General features: G+C 33.7%; 1 protein-coding gene across 1 annotated transcript; it reads right to left on the bottom strand.

The window, feature by feature from the left end:
- Positions 1–463: 463 nt before the first annotated feature.
- On the bottom strand, positions 464–24,558 carry LOC132950317 (dual specificity protein phosphatase Mpk3). Its single transcript, XM_061021721.1, has 4 exons — positions 23,581–24,558; positions 10,725–11,107; positions 9,181–9,316; positions 464–2,087 (listed from the first exon to the last, which is right to left on the bottom strand). Exons 1-4 carry the CDS (start codon positions 23,975–23,977, stop codon positions 1,738–1,740), a joined length of 1,266 nt encoding a protein of 421 aa, XP_060877704.1. The 5' UTR covers positions 23,978–24,558; the 3' UTR covers positions 464–1,737.
- Between the last annotated feature and the right edge of the window lie 662 nt (positions 24,559–25,220).

The raw sequence follows: 25,220 nt of genomic DNA, 5'->3' as shown, positions 1-25,220 counted from the left end.
AGTTTTTATATTGACTGAATTGACCTATTATCAAATGTTGAAATAAGAACATTCATTATTGGTGAGCTCCCATTGGCTCTTTTACAATATATTAATTTTTAAGTGAATTATGAGTATTTGAATATATTAATATGTTACATACTCAAAACTCACTTAAAAATTAAAATATCGTAGAAACCAACAAGAAAACACAGATAATATTCTTACCTAAAAGTTTGATAATAGGTAAAAATGCACACTAATATCAAAACTAACAGCACACTGTTGAAACTAGTGAACGAAAATTTGATATGCCGTATGAGTGTCAGACGGAGACAGCACATGCAAGTACGACGTCCTCCTAAATTGACTGTATTGTTGGTCGACTGAATAATTTCCTCAGTAAATAGTAGGAGATATGTTTGTTTAAAGCTTATTTATATACTGAGAGCATATTATCTATTCTTTATAATTTTACCAATAATTATACTTTTAAATATATTTATTATTATCATATATCATAATCGTTTACATTAACACACATTTATATTGTTTACCTCAATCGTCTGAGGTTGGTTATGGCACTATAATTACAAAATATAGGGCCTAATACAAAATACAATCATTTGCTTACATTTTAAAATTTTATACAATTGGCCATCATTTCATTAAGTGGTAACCCATGTTAATATTATAATTTATTAAAATATGGAATAGACATTAAAAATCTTTTTAATGTATTATAATAATATAATATAATATAATAAAGTAATGTATAAACGCTGTAATTTGAATTTAAAAATAAATTAATAGTTACAACACTTAATGACATACAAACACATGTTTTAAATTTATGATCTAAGGCTAACGAAGATAATGAGAAAAAATTGACTTTCACACAATCAATCATATAATATTAACATGAACGTCATCAATAATACAGCTAATTTAAAATCGCCGAACGAATAAATTAAATGGCATCGGACCATAAATCAGTCTAGAAATATAAACATTTACAGTACAACATAAATAAATTAAGTATAAAATATATAACAATGACAATTATTTTAAAATAGACAACATGTTCCACATTTCAGGTGGTAAATGTAATACTTGAATGAATATTATACAAAAAATAATGTTTCAGCACCTCATCAATGAAACGCAATGATAAAAATCCTTATTATTACTATTTTTTTTTTTTAACGCGTAGTTACACTGGCTTGGAACATTGTACGCAATAAATATCGAGAAAATAATCGAAGGTATAATAACTTATAAAAATTATATTATAATATTAGTCTTTAACAATACGGATAAAATAATAAATTAAAGAATTGTGCAATTTAAATTTAAAAAAAAAAAAAATAATAATAAGTATGATGAGCACTATTGACAAAAATGGGGGAGGGAGCAGTCGTATATAATCGAAGTATGTTGCGCGCGTTAAGCTAAAATACGTTGACACTTGACACAGAATTGAATTTAATAACATTCTTTTGAAGTTTTCATTTAAAAAAAATTAATGTACGTCTAATTGGGCATTGTAAAAGAAAAAAAAAATGTTTAGGAAACGAAGGCTGTGACGACTGCTTAGTAATAGTAGTAATAGTAGTAGTAGTAGTGGTAGTAGTAGTAGTAGTAGTAGTAGTATAGTAGTAATTGTAGAATAATACATGAAGTGGCGGCGGCGTTCGGTCAGAAGCGATACTTGGTCTGGGGCGATCGTCGGTGTTGGTCGTCGCCCTCAAACGTTTCTCATCCGCCGGTACCGGGCGTCCATCGGTCGAATTCGATGCCGCTGTCCGGACTCTGGACGGCCGTTGACAGCGGGCTCAGGTAGCTGGACGTCGACGAGCCCGTCGAGTTGGCCGACTGCTGCTTGGACTGAGTCCGGGCGTCCAGCAGCTGCTTCTCGAACGAGTGTAGCTGCTGCATGAAGTGGAAGTTCGGGTCGATGTTTGCCTTGCGTTTCAGCACCATGTTGTACGCCTCGTTCAGCGTCAATTGCCGATGGGCCATCAGGTACGCCAGCATCACCGTCACCGAACGCGATATGCCCGCCAGACAGTGCACCAGGACGCCTTTTTTCTGCGCCCGACTCTTATCTGCAACGAACAACCCAACATATTATTATGTATAATGTTTACATATATTATAGTACAAACAAATTATCGGTTATTATTATTTATTCCAGAGATACGACTGAAATCGCGATCGAGTGAGGTCTGAACTCCAAGGGGGGGGGGGGGGGGGAGACAAGGGAGAACAATATAAAAACAAAATCGAAAGCTCATCACCTTAATTTTCTAAGAAAACTTAAAATCTCTGTTCGTAGACTCACAAGTAACAACAACTTAAAAGGGAAAACATCGAAATATTTTTTGATGTTTAAGTTAAAATTCTGAATGTGCAATAATTGTGCGAAAATCGCGTTTTCGAAAATTATTTATTTTGAGATATAAAACTAGATTTTTATATTGACGTAAAAGTTGACAAAAAATCACATACCTTAGACAAGTTACTATACACATACATTCTAATCAATATTGTAAGTTGCATGAACTATACGGATATTTGTTCAAAAATGAATTTAATACAACACAATTTTTAAGTATGATAATGATAATGATAATAATAATAATAATAATAGAGGTCATATTCTGGGCCGCCGCTGTTTTGCAATTTGTAAATGCAAACAACCGCCCACGGCTCACCTAAGAACGCGACAACGGTCAGTCACGATCAACATTCAACACTAAAACACAACTAACCACGTGACTCCTGAAATAAATACACGCGAGCACGCAGACGCCGGTAAAAGGTTTATTTAAAGGCATACGTAAGCGTACCTGTTAGTTGTTACCATGGATTTCGTCGGCTTTATTGCACGTGGTTATTTTCGTACATAAGCCCTTTCACCCACGCAAGTATAATAGCGCCCCCGCGTCATGGAAATGGTAGTAATTATTATTATATCATAATATCAACCCATATGGCATGTGTGCATAGTATAATAATATTATACTTTGCAGTTGAATTCGTGGATATCGGTATTTCGGTCGACCCGGTTTAGTACAAACATGCACCAAATACATCAACGACTGTTGTAATGGTGTGTGTTTATATTATTATTAATTATTATTATTTATTTATACTTATTAGTTATTAATATTAAAATTGATTCTGTCGCTATTAATGAAAACCCACATCAACGGATGTGGCACCTGTTTGTTTTCGACGACGATAACAAACTACGAGCCAATTACGCGGGTCGTGTGCACAATATACGATTATACAATTCATTGTGTATAATAGTACTATAGTGTAACCTATTAATACTAATGATCAATAGGTAAAAGCCGGGGAATAAGCGAACATTACTCCTGGCGATATTTTTGATACACCTGTAATTACAAATACCAAGAGCCCTACAGCCTACAGGTCAAGTGCAGTGCCATGGGATGTTGAATCCAATAGAATATAGAGCAAAACTTTCGTCTAATAATTGATGGCAATGTTATTAGACATTATTTAGTTAAATAATAACATATTAAACCCAAATGGCTTCACATGAATATTATTCGAAACTTCAATGACCCGATTACAAAACGAACTGTTACATGTGAGTGCTATACAACTTATACTTAATAGTTGATAAAGATTAACCTGTACAAGTACAACGATTTTTACAATATTTTGATTCGTGATAAAAATGTATTTAATTGGTGGCTCGTGGCTGGCTTGGCAGTTGGCACTAAATGCCGATTTGTGTATTATGATACAGGTGTTCAAATTTATTACAATGTACAAACACAAATTCATATTTTAATACATTTCTTTTATAATAAAATAATAATTAATCATAATTTTAAACTTAAAATGTTTGTAAATTCCTAAAACTAAAATATTGTCATCGAAATAATAATAAAAACCGTTCAATTTAATTTCTTGTCTTCTCTTTTTGTAAAAAAAATATTTGTAATTCAGCCATTAAAAACGTACCTAGAAGTGTTGGGTAAATTATTTTTAATAAGTAATTAAAACTATGTTACTCGTTACATTAAATATTTTTATTTAAATTAAATTCGCGTTACTTTACTTTTACATTCAAAAGGTCGAGCGTTACAAAGAACGTTACTTTTAAAAAAAATTAATTACAAAATCAGTCTATAACAAATAATAAGTAGTAGGCACACAGTTATTTTTTGGACTTAGAAATTAAAATTTCAAAAATCGGGATTCTTACGGAACCTAAATCTCCTCTTAATGACTTAATGTTATACATGAACAAAATGTATAATGTTCATGGGAACTTTAATAATATTGTTAATTATTATTTATTATAACAACTTTCGGAATCCTAAATAAATTGTATTAATTTTTCTCAAATATCCTAGCCCCAAGTTTTTATCATACATTCAGACATTCTACATTCATAACTCTACTTATTATAATAACGTGGAAAATAACACGTTACTTCATAGAAATTACTTTTGAAATTGCGTTGATTTAAATAAAATATAATGGATTTACTACAGCGTTACTGCAAAAGTAGCTTTGTTACAGTAATTTGTAATTTGCGTTACGTTACTACCCAACACTGGTGCTTAGGTACCCAGTACGTATCCAGTGTTCACACGTTGAGGTTTCAAATAATTTAGCTAGGAATGTTATCATTATACGTTAAATGTTTAAGAATCACTAAGTACTTAAGTAGCCTTGTGCACAGTGGAGGAAATGTTATTAAATGGCACGACTAAAAAGCACCGTGAGAAAATCAACACATATGCGGCGGCGGCGCGTTTTAGCTTCGGTTAAAAAAACAATAGGCAAATCTAAATCTTAGAAGCATTGCGCAATCTTTGTTATCTTTATTCGAAGAATTGCCCACATTTACGGACAATGGACATAATAAAATATATATATAAATACACATCCGGCGAACTCACCGACAACGCTTATACCAATATTATGTATTTATTCAAATTTTAAGTATACTTCTATAAACTGTATTAACATATAATTGGGTTTGAACGGAATTGTAAAAGGTGTTACACTGTTTATAACTTTTCAGATGAGGATTTGCCCGATTTTTCATTAAACATAATTAATTATAACTAATATAATATATTATTATGTTATGCATTCAAATTTATATTCGTTATTTCGTTATTGTATTTTTCAAGTTGTTCTACGTGAGTTACTACAAGTTAGAACCTATTATATGAATAACAGCATAAGACACGTGAATTGGGATTAATATTTAAAAATTATCCTAGTTATAACTTATGAGTAAATAAGCTAGGTAAAAAATTAACAACCGTGCCTAAACGAAATCGAAAACAACAACCACCACTTCCGTCATCAACGTACTCAATCTTGAGAGCGTACAAACACTATTAGAACAAGTTGCACACGGTATTAACTATTTAGTGCTTAGGCATTTAAGCGTATGCGGACGGCTCACGGGAAAATTAAAACGGAAATATCAACAGGACGTTACGCGCACAGGAAGGCGGGAATCCGCTACGAGGTATAATAATAATAATAATAATAATAATAATATTATATATTACGTACGTTGCGGCCATTGTGTATGGACACGACCGACTGCAGTGCTATTGTGTAAATTTTTAAATCCATTTCCGTCGTATATCATTATTATTATTAATATTATTGTTTGTAACCGAGGAAAAATATTACGAAATAAGTAATATCATTAAAAAATCAAACCCGTATCGTATGTAAGATGTATGTTTATAGACATATAGTATATTGTATAATGTATACAATATTATTAGGTGTATATCGTATAAATAATAATATGAATAAAAAACACACAACGACGATTTATACCGGAAAATGTATACAATGTATACTGCCTCAATGGCCCTTAAAAATTAATCCCAACCGCCTCGAGGCTCGGCAACACACATGCATATTTCATTCACCATTGCGCTCAAATTATAGATTAAGTAGGGGACTCACATCGTTAAAAGTTTAATAATAATACAGTTATATTTTTTAAGATAAATCCGAGGAACCATTTAAAGTTCTGAGCGCGCCGACGTCCGACGACGACAGGAGAGAGCAGTGTAAGTGGTGTCTGTTTAGTTTGTCGAAAATATTTATTCGATGAGAAGGCCAACGGTTAGAGAAACGGTGAGAATTAGCTCGATCAAAGCGCCACAACACTGAGAAAGTTGTGGACAAAATATACTGTTACGCTACTGTTTTTTTTTCATTTAAAATCCGTCCAACTCAACGTTGCTGAAACAGACTGCTTCCCATTGTATTTATATTCTATTTATGTATGATTTTGTCTCATCAATTCATCACCATCGTCTTCGTCGTCATATTATATATTTCGAAATTTGATTTAAATTGGAAGTTTTTACTTACTCGCATCCAGTGACGCAAATAAACAGCCACTGCTCGCGCCGTTAATTGCCTACCCACGACCCACCACATACGATTATATAATAATATATTGGATATTATCGTGTTATGATTCGTCAACAACCACACCCACACAATATATTAAATCATAAAAATAATAACCCGTTAGTTATTTTTTGAGAACAACAAAAATACGTAAACATCAAAAACTTTAAAAATTGCATCTTTCCCAAATTAATAGTGTAGTCAACTACGGAAATAATCGCATTCCTTCCCCGGTGACCGGTGCGTATTATAGTCATCGGATATGTCACGCCGCGGCCGGAACTAATCCAGTGAGTCAGAAACGACAGAAACTAGTCGGTAGTCGCGTTGTGTACACGTACGGCGTGGATTAAAATCGTTGCAAACGACGCCAAAAATTCGACTGCAGAGTTAAATTTACTATTTTTGCAATTTATTATAAACCATTTCTAATTTAATTCGGAATTAATAAATTCGATAACATCGCAACGATATAGTAAATTATTTCGTATCAAACAGCAAGTATAGATCTGTGTCGGATCGATTATGAAGGTGTGGGTTGATGGAAAAGCCCTCTGCGAAACTTGATCACGTCATATTATGATGTTCCTGTATAGGAGCGGAGGCTCTACTTTTTGTATTTTTATTACATTCGTTTAGCCCCATTACCCCAAACTGTATCGATCTAACATTCTTACATTAATGTAATACTGTAGTTGAAATGGTGTACACAAAATCGAATCTTAAATAACCAATATTCTTTAGCTAACCTTCGTCATTCCCGGCAACGAACGATCTGATAAGTTGCGAAACTTAGCCGGGTCAACGAATAGTGACCGATATTCTCGCGCAAGGGTCGAGGGTACGGCGAGATATTTCGTCTCTGGACCGAGAGGGTGGTGCGTACTGTGTGTTATCATCATTGCCGGGGGTGTAGTGGCAGTGCACTGTCGGCGGCCCTCCCTTACAGACAATACCATCATATACACTGCTTTGACCCGGATATTGATCGTGACATGGTGCGAGAGCGCACGCGCGCAACGACCAATGCGACGGCCCACTCTCATTCAAAGGTTCAGTTCATTGATAAAATGTCTCTCTACCCCCTCACCATTTAAAAACATTACTCTCCTACTACTCCTACTCCTACACGGCTACCCCTCCCGGCTCCCGATATTCCGTAACTTGTTGATGGGGACGCCAACCTCCTCACCCCCACTCCACCACCAAACAGTTTCACTCCGTGTTTCGATTCCGTGCGCGTGTTATAACGTGGATCCGGCGCGCGTGGGAGCATTTTCATTCCGACATAATATACGTCGGCAGACTGCGTGGGCGTCTTCATTCACGGAATCAACCAGCGCGTGCGCACAAGAATATACTCACGCACCACGAGTAATATAGAGTATATATGTTTTCTACAATACGACACCACCACTAAATATGTGTACAGAGTTAGAAATTTCATGAAAATAATATCACACTGCCAAGAAATCACACGCTAGACGTTTTTTTTTTAATATATACTTCAAATACGCGTTTAATTATAGGTGTACGACGGGGAAAAAATAAACGTAATTTTAACGCATCGTACAGCGGCGGACGGACATTTAATTAAAATTCTTTTCGGGGTTATTTAAGGCGTTAAAAAAATGCACGGTCGCCAAGAACTCCTGGAACACGTGTTTCTTGTCCACAGTCCGTTCGCCAATATCGATCCACCATAATCTATTTAAGAAAATATTTCAAATATAATATTATGTACTCGCGGCTACTAATCATGTCATAAACTGTTATGACTTAAGACCGTATAACCTATATGACCAAAAATGATATTTCAAAAAATGACAATAACTAATAAATACAAACACGTCACTCGAGAATATTAAGCATTTGAGAAAAAATTCTATGTTCATAGACATATTACGGATTTGTTGTATACGATTTGAGTATAGTATAATATATATAATTAATCACCGTACCTATAGGAAATAAAGTATTAAAACTATAATCACATACCGATCTCACTGAATCTTTTATTATGTTTATTGAATTACATAAAAAAATATTTCTATACGATGTGTGCCTTGGAAATGTCAACATCCAAAGTTTTGATATTTAACGTGCATGCGCAATCGGTGATATTTCAAACTCACACGGTAGAAAAGAATAAACAATACATCATGCATCACTTCATCGTCATTTAAGGTATACAGTGACATGGAAATTGCAATATAAATATGTCACACCACTTAGAGATCTAAATTTAAAAAGGAAATGTTCAATTTACAATAAACAGTGAATAGCTGATATAAAATGAATAGAGTCGTACGCCAGATAAAATTAGAACCTGTCTTGAGAACCATTAACACGTACGATTAGTAGGAAACAAGTAAACAACAAGAAAACGCTACGCAAAGTTGAGTTTTCTCAACACTCATTACTACCGCCGCCAACATACATATTGTACATTTTTTTTGCAATTCAATTTCGAAACTGACCGGCAGAATAGTGCGACGGGATAAAATCATGGACATGTGCGAAAACCCACTACTTCCTCGCCCACAGTAGCGACGTTTATTGCGTTTAATATTTCGGCGAAACACTGACAAACACCTGCGGCACGATAATACATCTATCATAAAAATACGTAATACGTAACCTGTAATATGTAACCCGTCACCACAGATGACACGCCCAAGGTAGGGAATAAACTTGGGAGTTGGGACCCAATCGTAAATTGAAGTGATAGAAAAATTTACCGTATAAACTCACCGATAAATTCTATTGCTTGAGGGAAAAAGCTGGCAAGGTTTTGTCCCATATGATCGGAAATGGGTATCTGCATGTACTTGATATGTCCTTGTTCCTCGAAAGTGTTAGGCAAGTCCGATGTAACGTTCAAAATATACTAAAAAAAAATCAAACGAGCAAACCAATTATTAATTGTGGAATATACAATATTAATATTATATTAAGATTTAAGGTTAAGGGGACGTGGGGACATTACAGTGACATTTGTTGTCTTCGTCTTACAAGTGCGTAACATAGCGAATTTTACGCTCAGCAGAACACTTTTATCTCCGTTAATTTAAAAAGTAAAGCAAATTTACCTCTTACACAATTTAAAGGTAAGATTATTATCTAGAGAAAGACATAGGATTTTTATTATATTTTAATTTTAAAGCGAGTTATGAGTATTTTAAGATGTACAAACAGTTTACAATTATAAAATACACATAACTCGCTTTAAAATTAAAATATAATAAAAAGTCTAAGTTAATGTCTAGATAATAATCTTGCAGTTAAATTTTATAAGAACTCAATTCGCTTTTTAAAGTAACGGAGATAAATGTGTTCTGCTGAGCGTAAAAGTTGCTATGTTACGCGCTTTAAGACGGAGACGACAAATGTCACTGTAACGTCGCCTTAAGCGCTAGTTAGTTATAATTAGTTATATAGTTTGTTATACTATTTTATAATTCGGCACTTCGGCCCTTTGCAATTAGACAGCCCGTTTAGAATTTTTTACATTTTTATCTAATTTGCTGGTTTATTTTCTAGCTTTTTGTATGAGTTTACTATCAGTTAAAAATTATTTTTAGAGCCGTTTAGAAACCATTTATTATTTCACCAAACATACAGCTAATTACATAAGTATGAAATCATATGAAGTACTACATGTACACTAGACAACAATACCTAGGTATGCAAAAACATAATATGTTATAAAATACACATATTATTATTGTTATTATTCTATTATAATTTATTACATTTCCTAGAATATAATATTAATTATATTATGTATATGGTTTATGATAACTCCTACCTATATAATTAATATTATTATTTATGGGCAAATATTATATTAAAACAAGTATTTTCGTACTAATTAATGTTTTTTTCCATAAAATTCCAACCAAATTCTAAATGTCAACCATATAGTTGCTTTTATACCTGTTATTTAATTTGATTTGACTTGTAGCAATATTAAAATATGTATTATTAAAGTATAAATACGAATTTTTTAATAATATATAGGTATATATTCTATAATATGATATAAAATAGGTAATAAAATATAATATTATATAGGTAGTTATATTTAGGTTAGGTTACCTATATTTAATCATAATTTTTTACGGCCTCCCTACAGAGTTAAACAGTGGAAGAGCTCGACATATAGACGTCGACTACAGGCCCGTCCAAACGCTGCAAGTAACCACACTTTAAAAAGATTAACGGGCTAAAATGCTGCCTTACTGAACAAGCTTGCAAAAAATTGTTTAGGTCTATGGGACATATTATGAAATTACCTCTATCCGGTGTTTCTTGAGCCATTCCAAGTCTTCCGAATTGGTCGCGTTACCGAGGAACAGGTCGGGTAGGATCTCCACGGGAAAATCACGGTCCTCGTCGTAGCCAAGTATCGAACTGGAGCTGTCCACATCAGACAGGCTGTCGATGTCCGAACCACCGGAGCTCTCGGGTGATGTGCTGAGGACGGACAGTAACTGGTGCTGGCGGCGTGAGTTCCGGGTGTGAGGCACAAGTGATGGGGTGATGTGCAGCGACCGCAATCCCATCAGGGTGTCCGTGTCACCAATGTAACCGGTCATGTCGTCGTTGGCACGGGCGCAACGTTCCAAAAACGATTCACACCATTCTGGACACGATTGTTGGAACGCGTGGAAACTCTCTGAAAAAAAATATTAACACCATCGTTATTGCATGATTGATTACAATAATTTTATAAGGAAACAGCAGATCTGGTGACAAATCAAGTATCTGCACATAGGATTAGAGGAGCGGAAAGCGCGCAACTATTTGAAATATAATCAACGTCTACGGCTAAATATATTATAAATAAATATAAGAATTATTTTTTCGAGTTTGCTTACCCTGCTTAGTGAGTGCATACGTATATATCTTAAGAAATTATTTTCACACGTGTACGTCTATATACGATTAACCCAAGTCCGAAACTACCGTTCCGTTTCCGGAGCTAACGAGTTTTCTATTACCACGTCTACTAAGTAATAACTAACAGTAGTTATTACTTAATACTTACTGACTACTGCTATAAATAAATTTTTTATGAGTAGGTTCCGAAAGTCAAACCCTTAACATTGTATTCATTACTAATGTCTATCACCACGGTTCATGATATTTTAACGCGATACATTTTCGTCTTTTTGAGCGGAGGGTTTTTGAGCATCGATTGAAATTCTATATTGTGGTGCTAAGGAGTGTGGTGGTCGTGTGGAAATAAAGTTATGGGTTAATGAATAATGACCATTAAAAGATAATCATTTATTAAGTATAATAGGTGATGAGCCTTGACTGATGAATTAATTGGAAAGTGTTTGTTTAAGGGAAGGGGGTAGATATCGACGTTTAATTTGGTACAGTTCGTCAACTGACCCAAAGTGCATTACTTATATACAATTAAAAAAAACTAATTAATAGATATACTAATTAAACGAGTGTAGGAATAGTTTTTATAATGATTTAAGGATTTTCGTAATATAATGCCAAAAATAGTTTCCATGTTAAAATTAAATTTATACAAATTGACATACCTATAATCTTAATAATAAATATGTAGTTATTATTTTTCTGCTGGTTTGTTATATCCGAATACACCATAATCGAACATTTAACATACCTTTGCTATAAAATGGTTAGTTTTCATGAAAAACCTATTTTAGAATTTCGTCATGCCTTTTCAATGATTTCAGTGCATCAGTGCATTATTCACATGGCAAGGCTTCAATGTTTTAATTTATTACTTCACATAAAATCCTCTGGTAACAAGCTGTGTCCAAAACTCGTTGTTTATGGATTCATTGAAGTGTTTGATACAAATCATCATTATTTATATACGTGACTAATATATATGTATATTGTACATAAATACATAATGGTTGAATTCTTAACGTCGTCAACTATTTTGCTTGCATTATAATACATACTATACAACATGTAAGTCGTAACATATGGATGATATTTATTTAGATGTTTAGTTCATTGTTAATAAGTATATAAGTGGTAATTTATAATATACCCTAACCCTGAGGGCCGAGGTGTGTCTTTCAACATACACTAACATATGGTAACAACATCCTGACGCTTCAGGCCTATTCATAGAAATCCGTTCGTAACACAAATCAGGCCGACAATATTCTAACTTTAAATTCAAAAACATAATGAAAGTGACGATATGCTATTTAAATGTATATAGAGTTAAATTTCGATTATTATTGATATTACAAGACATGTGAAGTTTAAAATACCTAGTAATTACAACAAAAAAAAGAGTATATACATCAAAATAACTATGTACCAGCTATAACCGTTATAATTACGCGTTCTACCTAAATATTTAGCAATTTCATTAATAATCGTAGATGAACGGGGGAGTACCTACGACGAAAACGGTTTTATCTATATTATTGATGAAAATAAAATGAAAGGGATTCGTCAACAATTTTCGAACGAAAAAAAACCACGACCAATGATATTATATTATGTAGTATACAAACTCGCAAATATATTATATAATATATTTTATCTCAAAGAAAATTAAAAAAATGTCCAATAGGGTTTACGAAAATTATTTTAATCGTGTGTAAGTTTCATATCAAATTTTCCACCACCCACGCGTGCGCTCGTTTTTTTTCATTTTGTCAAAGTAAAGAAAACATTCCCTGTAACAGTGTGTGTGTGTGTGGGTTCGCGATGAGTGGGCGCCGCCTTCACCGCGCCTGATCGCCTCGTGGTAAATAACATTGGCGCTTCTCACAAAGGGTCCCCGTCGTCGTCATCTGGACCGGGCGGCGGCTGCAACAACGACGCATCGATCGGCCAGCACCGACCGGCTCAAGTATACAATATATAATATAGACGTATAGTACGCACAGCTCAGGCGGATACCCGACCGGAAATCAAAATTGGCCCACCGGAAACCGGCTGCCAATAAAACCGGATGATTTATTAACGAACGCACGACGGCGTACCCTGTCACCACCAACGCCCTACACTCTTATTCTCAGGACATATAATATTATATTATATACCGAGTGTTTGTCGAGTCCGGTCGCGTTAATCCCCAGACGGGAAAAAAATAACAAACCCATCTATTTTTTTTTTATATAGTTATTATTATCGTCGTGTACGCGTTATTCAACTTGATATACTCAAGAACACTCTTCTCCCCTTGAGCGGGTTATAGTAATAATACGAAAAACCACGAACAAAAATAAAATAATTCTCGCGTAAAACAAACAAACGTGTCCGGTGCTCGTCGAGGTTTTGCACGCGTAATCATACATAAAAATGGGTCAAGATGAAACGCAATGGCGACCCACGTACAGTAACACAACTAACAACCCCCGGGAACGCCTACTCGGACAAAATGTTCGATAAACGGCTGGCGTCAACCGGTTTTAATTGTATTTTTTCAAACTTCAAAATCGCCCACAGTGGCACCATCGTTGTGGTTGATAAAAATAATCTCAATAGAAAAATATTTTCTTTATAAAAAAAAAAAAATAACAGTAAACAATAACGCACACGGGACAGGGAAGGAATCGGGCAGTGCTGGTCGACGCACCGCACGTGGTATTTTCAGCCGTCGGGTTACCACGGGGCACGGGTTAGCACGAGGTGCGCTTCAATGAATATGAAAACCTGACTGTGGCAAGGCGCGTGATCACGTAACACGTTCTACATTACATAAAGACCTTTTTTTTATAAAATAACCCCACCGCCACCGTACCAGCAACGACCCACGCGTTTTCACAGGCCCGATTATATCGATCCCCCGGCCGAGGCCCATACAAATATATAGGTCAACTCCGAACGTATTATTAACTTACTATGAACACAGACGCACTGCACACTGCTCGGGAAATACATCACGTCCTGGCAGGGTTTGTTGTTAGCCCACAAATGATCAAAACGAAGTGTTCTTTACTATACACTTTAATTGATGATATTATTAACAGATTCTATATTGACTGCGGTCAACGCCGATTGACGCCGCTATAGCACTGATTTCTATTCGCCGGCTATAATGTGATACCATTAATTATTATTTATGAAAATGTTTCAATATTCGTTCACCTCAAAAACCTGCAGGTTCATTACTCTTGTTGTTGTTCGAAATAATCTCATTTAAAATATTTAACTACTATTATTGAATGCCAGTTGCCCAACACAAGTGGTCAAATATAATTAAGAATAATATTATCTTGAATAAAATGTAAAATTAATACGAAACCAACAGCATCTAATCCAAAAACATTATTCTTATAGATTTATATAAAATAAAATAATATCTACTTCCAGAATTATATAAATACTTGGACGGTATTATTAGGTGGTTATTTTATTAGTTATATTATTCGTTTAATATTACACAAAAATGTATTTTACTTAAAAAAAATGCTAATAATACTCTAACAATATTATTACAACACTAAAAATGTAGTCATCAACCACAAACATACTGATTGGATTCGTATAAATACTCAATAATTTAAACATTTTTATAAAATAAAAGGCATATTATCTAGCCTGGTGGTTCGTGACGCGGAGTTTAAAGTTTAAACTATATAATAAGATAAACCATAGGTCATTTTTTGACGTATTAAATGTAATATTACTGCTTTAAGTAGAACAGTTATGATTATTACACAATAATACATCTAAGTAATTAAACAGAATAATCAAAGTTAATTGCATTCTAAATAAATGTTTTGTTGTACATTAGAAAATTCTAATCAAAGACATACATTTAAATCTGATATATTATATATTAAACAAACAAGTAAAGCGATGTTCGCTGGTATAGTGGGGTGTCTCAACAATAACATAAACAAGTAAATGATTTGCATAGTGCCAATTGCTTAGTACCTAGTAGGCCACATGACAGCAACACAAATTAAAAGAAAACATTCCTAACATATTGTCATATACATATTTTGAACGCTGCAAATGGTAAATAATTCAAAGTGTCTAAATATAAAATGGGTGTTTATAGACGCGCCACCGGAAATCCTTCATAGAACACAGAGTGCGAGAAATCCGCACCAGAGTCGTATGTTTTTAAAATAGGTTGTATGTTTTTCAAATTCCCAGCAGTAGTAGAAACGGAAACCGGCGACTTATTTTCGGACTAGGCGTGTCCGGGGTACTGGTTTTTGCACGCCAAGGCCTCCCGCTGAAAAGGAAGCGCGCAACGGATCCTAAATGCCGGAAACGTACATCCGGTTTAGTTTAAAAACACACGGCAGGATATACACATACGCATGCGCACGGGCCGGATACCGGCAGTTTGGTTGTGAAACAAAACATGCGCTCTTTCCGGCTATTCAATTGGATCTTTTCGCCCGTTGGAAAAAATAACTCACTTAAATGAACCCTGTATGGTTGTATATATCATTCAAAATAACGATATTAAATTTAAAACGTGAAAAACGGGTAAACCGTAACTTGTACCCTTATGTGCGTGGGGGTATAAAATAAAAACATCGTGTCTATCCTGAGCAGTTTCCGTTTCTCTGACTCGTTTGCGTGGGAAACGACTAAAATTATACAGCTACATAACTGCTACGATCGATTGACGATTCCGGTTTATCATTGATTAACCAAAGTCTGGCGCGCACGTCTTGTGAATGACGTAAATGCAATTCATGAAAAAAAACATAGTCCAAATCGTTTGAGTTATGTCCGGCGGCAATGTCAAATGTGTATACATTCTCCGATACAAAAACGTATACGTTATACACGTTCGTTCCGATAATGGGTATTTAATGTATATTATGGTCTATACTCTATAGGTAGACTCGTTGTATAACATTTTTACACATTGTAAATGACCCACCAGGAGAACTTATTTATTCATTGCATAGAAAACTGCAGGTTTATTAACGAAAATCGTCAGCAAGATTTAGGTAGTATTACAACCGGCTGCAATGTTGCCAGGTTTTATTTTTTGTTGATAAAGTAAATTATTATATTTGGATATAAGTTTTTTAATCACAAGCAAACCAAAACAATGTACATTAAAATCCAGACGAATAGTCGGGTGAATATGTACTTTGGACAATAAAATTAATGATAATATTTGTATTACAATGTCAGCAATACCGAATTTCTAACGAAAACTGCCATGTTATTTTTACTACATACACACACATGACACATTCATATCGTAGAATGTATATTATACTATAAAATAGCCAAATGAGGTTAGGTTACTTACTTACTTGAAATTGTAACAAGAGAAGTAAAATTAAATTGAATTGAATTTTATTTTTATGGTTGACTTATGAGAAAACCTCATTAAAATATTTTTGTTTGTCACAGAGCTATTTTGGGTAACCGGGACTTTTGAAACATACTATATATCAAAAAATAAACGTATATGTTAAAATAAGCATTTGAACACAATTTGGAATTGAACGGCGAAATATACACCACAGAACGCGAACGACAAAAAATAGTTGATTAACAGTAATTAATAAACGCTTGTCACACAGCCTCCCGAGAAACCAGTCACTGTCGCCGCCGCCGCCATCACTACCGCCTACTTAATGTCACCGCGTACATATAAATAGACATTAAGACGTATATTATAATATAAAATATAATATGATCTATATTTGGCGTACTCTTTTTCGTGTTGCTTAACAAGCCCGATTTGGCGAAGCGCCGCCTCTGATCTGGGTCCGGGAATCCGGACTATATAATTATAATATAGGCCCGACCGGTTAATAAATTCGATAGGATAATCGATACAATATCTTAGCGCTGAGACCGGGTGGAGTAAATAATAATAATAATAATAAATGATTATAGCAGCTATCAAAAATCGAATAAACTCTAAAACGATCAATTGACTAACATTACCTATTTTAAGTTTATAAATATTATATTACACTCCAATATCTACAGATAGACCCCATAATCAAAACTGCATCCACCTTCTACTATAAACGATTCCGATCCGCTTAGCCAACCATCTAAACTCAGAAATACACCTAGACGATTAGCTCGCCAATATATATATATATATTATATAAGGTCTACGTGGCCCCCACACACGGCGCCACAATCGCGAATTACGTAAATAATATACAGGTAATATTGGCGGCAATGATTTTTTTATTTTACGATATTATCGTTTTGCAAAATCGAAACACGTGCGCGCGTAGGTACGTTTTTTCCATAATATGTTGTTTTACGACGACTGTAAGTAGGTATAGTAGAATGTTATATACAGAAACGGAACGGAAAAAAATCATAAGAAAAAATAAACTGTATACCGGCCCGCCGTAGTCCCACGCGAATCGTTTTACCCGGTATATGATATATATATATGTATAAAATAATGTTTTCATTAAGCGCGCGCCGGAAACCTTACACGGCCATATGAGGGGGCGGCGGGCAAGACGTTTCCATTGAGAGCGGCGGCGGCACCACACGCACACGCACACGCACACGCACACGCACACGCACGCAAACAGGACGGATGAATGATAAAAACACGCCAACGAGACGGGAGCGGGACAAGCCCCCGATGAGGCAACTCAGCCGCCGCCGCGCCGTTTCCGGTACTCTCGGTCCGACATCATCGTGACTATGCCAATTGTGCACGATGAGAAAATACTTAAAATAATAATAATAAGACTTCCTGTTGATCGCGTTTTATCCGACTCTCGGTGTAATGATCATCTGTCGCCGCAGTCGTTTCGATAGGACAACGAAATGTATACACGCCACGAACGATTTTCGGTAACAGTATAAAACGTTTTTATGGCAACCCTTATACTAACTAGCATAGAAAATCACAACAGTGCAGTTCACTTATAAAGTTATGCCTTTTATCGAAATACGAATATTTATAGGCAGGTGGAGAAAAAAGAATCATAATATAATATTCTTTCAATTTATACCGCCACGCTATAAATTAATATTATGGATACAGTACCTATAGGTTTTAAAATAGTAAATATTTTAAAAGTTACCTCTATATCCCCACTTATTAGAGAATCGGACTTCAACATCCTACTTTGAGGAATAAAGAAGAATCTTAGAGAATACGGCTTAGTATTAATACGGATTGACATTAATTCCTATTTGAAAAGAAAAACATTCAAGTGCAGCTGATAGTTATCGACAATCAGTGGTGATAGTTCTATATTATGCATAATATACAAAATTATTTTTCCACAAAAGTAAATATTGTTTGGAATACGTTTGCTATTTCAGAATTGTCACTATAGGTGTATTATACAAATACACCAACCAGACGGGCGTATGCTGTCTGGTTTTGCATATCGCATTAAACAAGATCCTACCTTCATTTCCACCCACGAAATTTTGCGGCATATCATATAACGGCATTTATATGTTGAACTATTGTTCAATCTCGTCAAAAGAGATAAACTTAATATTTATTTTAACTAAGGATTTGTATGCATTTATATATTTGAGTGAGTGCGACGGGAGTGAGAAATGTGGACGATTGAGAAACGCAATTCGATTAGACACAAATAATACATAAAACAAGTTATTTCACATATATTTTTAAGCATATTTCATAGACAAGTTAAGCAAGTTTAAGTAATACAAGTAATTTTTTTCCTCATAGATAATATTATCTTATTTCAAATATTAATAACCTGCAGTTGTCAATTTACAAAAGCAATGGTGTGCAGTACATAATGTTTAATGAATATCAATATTATTTTATTGTTAACAAAGTAATTTGTTTTGTTAAATAATTTTTTTTAAATTTTGCACGTAGATATTGCATTTATTTGTTAATGTTTAAACCAAAAAATTAAGGTTTATTTCATTGAATTTTAACTAAAAATTAATGTTACATTTTCAGCAGTTGTCATAGAAGCAGCATACAACATTTAATAATGAATTTACTCTTCTAAGCTAAAGTTAACACTTTACACTAATAACAACTATAACCACATATATATGTACCTACAGTGTTTTATGAGAATAAACCGAGATAATTAAAAAACGACTGTCATTATTTAAAAAAAACACATAATTATTTTATTAGGTATATTAGATTATACCAAAACTTATATAATTTATTATACGAAAAATAAATCACGGTAGTTTTTGCAACAGATAAGAACAAAAAGTGGTACTTTTAAATTGAAAATGAATAACAATTATTATGTTGATTATATCAAAACTCGAATTGGTGAATATTTCTACAACGTATAGTCATAAACGCTAATTAGTAATTAGCAATCAGTTATCGTAAAATTTAAATTAACAAAATCAACGCGTGCAATATAGGACTAACAAGATATACATACTAACACAATAATTACCGAAAACGCTACGATAAAGAAAGACCAAAGTGTGATATAATAATATAGACAAGTACAAGTTCAAGATAAAATAATAAATGACACAACAGAATGATACAATTCACGTTTGAGAAGGGGGATACAAGTAACAGAACGAGTTTTATGAAAAAGTCGAACGAAATATAATATATAATAGAAGTACTTTCCATTAATGTTTTGACGGGCAGACAAAAAGTCGAAAGTTACTGGCACTTTTTAAAATGCATAACGCTCAGAATTCATAAACTTTCTAATGAAAAAAAGAGTAACAAGTTATCAGCCGATTAAATTCTGTTTTAACGTGGACACAATATGTCAAAACATCTCAGGAGTTAAGGTACGTACATTATTTATTTGCTTCGCCTCTAGAAGATCCGTCGTAGGACATTTATACTTGGCATTTTTGATGATGACATCAGTTAACAACATAGACACTGACGGATATTCGAAATTTTCGTTATCTTTGGAGATTATAAACCGGAGACGAGTCAACAAATCGATCGGATTAGAAAAGAAAATGATTTCCCGGAGGTAGGTATACCTCCCGGCGGCACCCTGCGGAACTCACTGCACACCATCTAACCGGTCGCGCAAACGACCTTGATTAGGTCACAACACCTACAACGAGGATGGGTACCGACCGAGTGGTAGTTGACCGTGAAGGTTTCCAGCAACAGGCGAGATCGACAAAACTGATGCAACCATTGAATGAATAATAATAATAATAATAATAATAATAAGACGTTCATTAAAATATGAATGAACACCGGTCGCATTATTATAATATAATATAATAAGTGTGCGTGTGTGTATGAGGAGTGTACCGAAAAAAAATTGTTTTCATTATGATCTTCTAGTATACACTATTATACAGCCACACACACAAAATGTGTGTCTTTTTTCACGGTCCGACGCCTATGCGTGCGTTGCGTGTGTGTAACCGTAGCTTTATGGCCGACCCGACCATGTACGCACGTAAGAAGCGTTCACACCTACAGTCGGAGGAGAGCTCCGCTGAATATTGTTAACAAACACAGTTTTCGGTCAATACCGGTTTGTAATAAATCGGATTCGGTTGTAACGCACAAACGACGAAATGGACATTCCTACGTTATTAGCCGACTTCCTTAACTCTGATCGCTAGTATGACGGCGACAGGGGAGGATAATACAGATTCTCCGAAAAAAGACTGACCATCGCATTGCGATCATTACTTACTAGTTACTAAACGCAGATTAAACCTACGTACACCGTCCACGAATATTATGTTGTGCGCCTTGGCTTAGATACCGATTTTATTCATAATGCATTTATACATACTATTGGGATACACATAATATAAAATATTACACCTAATTCGTACAAGCACGGGAAATGAGTGTGCTAGAAATGTGTTACCAAAATTGCATTAAAAGTTACCATAAAAATATTGACTTGACTATAAGCACTCGCACTATTGTAAGGTAAACATTGTGAAATAATATTTACCCTTTCTATAAATAGTATTTTTCAATTACAATTATTGCAGTAGTAAGAAAACTCCCAGTGAAAAGTGAAAGCTCAATACCTACATTTTATTGTTATTAATTGGTTTGGATATAAATAGAAATAAATTATGCATACAAGTTAAAGTTGAATTAATATATCCAATTAGTAATTAGTGATTATTTACATACTAGCAGTAATGGGTTGGTAGTACAAATAATAGTGTACAAGATTTAAAAGTACATAAACAACAATATCATAACTTTTCACAAATTGTTAAATAAATTTAAAACTAAAAAGTAAAGAGTTTAATGAAATCAGACATCAAATAAATTATTATTGGATACATAGGTAGAACAAGCATATTGGAAACCAAAATTAAGATGATATTAACTTTAACACATTAAGTAAGGATAAGAACAAAATAATGTTTTATTAAATTTATTAATTTTTTATTGAAACCGTTAATCTAGAAACTAGTAAATGCAACAAGTATTATAATTTAATATATTTATCAATACCAAATAGTTACTAATTATCATGTAAATTAAATAACAAGTTTTACTATTTCAATTTTATTAATTATGTTTTTATGCCATCCCTTCCATTTTTATAATATTCTGTTTGGAAGACCCTGATTAATGATTATATACAATATATAGGTACCTACATAAAATATTACGTGTATAATAGACAAATAATGGAGATTATACAACCACATTATAGTGATTATTAAACCAAAAAAAAAATATTTTATCAACTATGTTTAATCTGTTATAACTTAACAATATAAAGTATTGATTTTAAAAATAAAAATAATTTAATGATTTTCAGTTTCAATACCTAATCAATTAATTTATTAATTAAATAAAATTTAAAAATGAGCTGGTTTTAAATACAAAGATAATATTAAAAAGTTTTTTAGAACTTCATTTCTGCTACTGGTTAATAATTGTATCTTGTGAATAATGAATACTCTAATGAATAGTACCAGCGTGTATCAAACACAACAAGGAGGTATTAAAATAACTAACTACATTTTAATTTAGGTAGTAACTAGTAAGTAAATAATAATGAATAAGAGTAAATATACATAGGAATGATAATGAGATCAAATTATAAAAGTAATTTAACCAAAAAACTTTATTATCTTTTGTAAAAAAAACCACATGGTTTCTTAATATTATTTAACTACAGGTAGGTACAACTCAAAATGTCAAAATTTTGTTAAGATTAATGATAGGTACCTATTCAAAATGTTTAAATTACTTTAATAAGAAAATATTAATCCAAAAACTACACAAAGTCATGATAATTTTATTATTTTATTAAAGAACTCGAAAGGAATAATAAATGTATGATCTATTGTTCATGAACTAACATTAATATCATAAGTTATTGAACATACCTACTATTCATTAATAAATAAAAGGTAAATAATTAATTAAATTATTCTAGAGACCTACAAACCTACTAAATTACACATATCATTAACATAACTAATTGCAATCTAATATATTAATAACAATACAATATTATAGATAATTAATTTAAATACTATATAGGTACCTAGGTAGTTTATAGTTTGATTTCATACCAATACCGCAATACCAAATACCAATAATTATTATTGGTAGATTCATTAAATTCAAATTAGTTGAGACAATTAATACTCATTACTAATACAACAAAAGGTTAAATGTGATAAAATGGGTACCTAGTAAGTAACAAGATATACATTAAAAATTTAAATACATTAACTAGTTTTGACCAATAAAATAAATATAAATGTATGTATTTGAATAGCTTGGGATTGAAAAATTATGTACCTATTAAGCAAGTAATAAAACACTTATTGTAGTACAAAATGGAATTAAATTGCAGTTTACAAAAAAAACAACATTTTTACCATTAACGACTAGGTACCGATTAATATTCAACAAGTTTGAATGATATTTTTTAAATTCATTATACTCATAGAATTTTTTTTTTAAATTTAGAAGTCTATTAATCGGTTGCCCAACTGACAGGGCAAGTCAGATAAGAATTATCATAAATATACAATTGCTAATGCATAAACTACCTACTTAATTACTATCACTCGAAATACCTACCTAACTCAAATGTTATCATTATGAAAATTATAAAATATTTAAAATCATAATATTCATTATTAGGTTGAAGTACAGAAACATTTCATAATAATCAAGGTACCTCTCTATATTATTACCAAGTTATATAACAATAAAAAAATGCATAGTACCTATATAGCTTGAATATAATCTTAAGAAACTCTTACCGTTCAAACAATGAACCTTGCATCCATCCTTCAGCAACCGCTTGGCCAACACAATCATCGTGTCCGATACGGGCGAAGTAGTCTTGCGATCATCCAAACGCTCGTCACCGTACAGTACAAACGCTCTTTCCTTGTATGCATTGACAATTTGCTCTCTGAGATCAGTGCACTTGACTGTGGACGCCAAGTCGATCTTACCGGCGGCCAACCGCCTCAGCATGATAGTAGGTATGCTGAAGTTGACCGCATCGCGGATGTGACACTCTGAGAAGTCCATCGAACTACGACAGTCCAGTATGAGCAACTGACACTTGTTACTGGACGACAGTTCGGTGGCCAGCCATTCACGGCCCACGCAGATGTTGGACAACACTGACGAATCATCTTCAGCAGGCATTTCAAAAGCTGATGGGTGCCCACTGCGAAAAACAAAATTTCTAGACGCACATGGATGCCCCGGACACACAAGACACGCGGCGAATCGACGAACGTTTTTATTTGTTAATATTTTTAAATATTATGCCGCATTAACGCGTACTAGACAAGTGTCACTGCAGTAGTTCTCAACGACCGCAGTTAAGTAAACTCGTGGATCATCGTTTTAGAGAAGTTATCAATAAAAAGAAATGTACTTTTTTAAACGGATAAGGTTACACTATGATAAATTACAAAGACTGAAATTAATTTTATGAATAAAATTTAAATAGAAAAAACGACGTGATAATGATAACGACAAAATCACACTGTTTAGTATTCACACACGACACACTACAACAACAACATTTTATGGTAAAAGAACGCTGATAAATCGGCGGCGGAGAGATGATCACAAGGAGCACGGCGGCCGATGCGTTCGCCCTGCGCACACAGTCGTAGTGGAACTGTTGATCGCTGAAATGTAGTGAATGCGTCAATGCGATGACAAAAACATGGACACGGTGAGAACGGAATATGAACGCGGAGCGCACGACAAATACCAATTACCGAGAAACCCGCGGCGCTCCTCGACCAAAACACCGACGCGTCCGTCGCCACCTATCGGGCAACCGCACGTAACCGATCTCGACGCCAGCGCTACCTGTCGGCTCGGCAGCGCATTGGTCATCTGCCCACAGATAGCGGTGTCGCGTCTGAATTCAAACAAAACCATCCGTCCTAGAGAGCCTCCATAATAATCATCTATAGCAGCGGTCACCAAATGGCGGCCCGCGGGCCGGATACGGCCCTCGGACAAATTTTATCCGGCCCGCAGATAATGAAAAAAGCAAAATTGACAATAATAAGTACATAATATTATATATAGTACATATTATGTATTTGTTTGATTTGTCACCCGACAGTAGCTGTTTTTAAAGTTTTCAATATTAAACGTTATTATGAGACTATACATAAATCATTTGCCGAAAAATGTCCAGTAGTTTGTGAACTTCGTAAATCAAAAATTCAGAACCTGCATATAAAATATTAAGTGCAAGACTCGTTATTTTTTTCAATAATTTTAACCCAATTTTCTATTTATATTATAATTATTATATATTTGTATTTAATTTAATTTAAATTAATTTAATCGGGTAATTATTATTTTATTTCCACTAAGCCACTATCACTATGTTACTGTTGCAATATAATAAGTAATATGT

The sequence above is a fragment of the Metopolophium dirhodum genome, chromosome 8, assembly GCF_019925205.1.
Source record: "Metopolophium dirhodum isolate CAU chromosome 8, ASM1992520v1, whole genome shotgun sequence".
Classification (NCBI taxonomy): domain Eukaryota; kingdom Metazoa; phylum Arthropoda; class Insecta; order Hemiptera; family Aphididae; genus Metopolophium; species Metopolophium dirhodum.
This window is presented reverse-complemented; position numbering and strand designations above follow the sequence as displayed.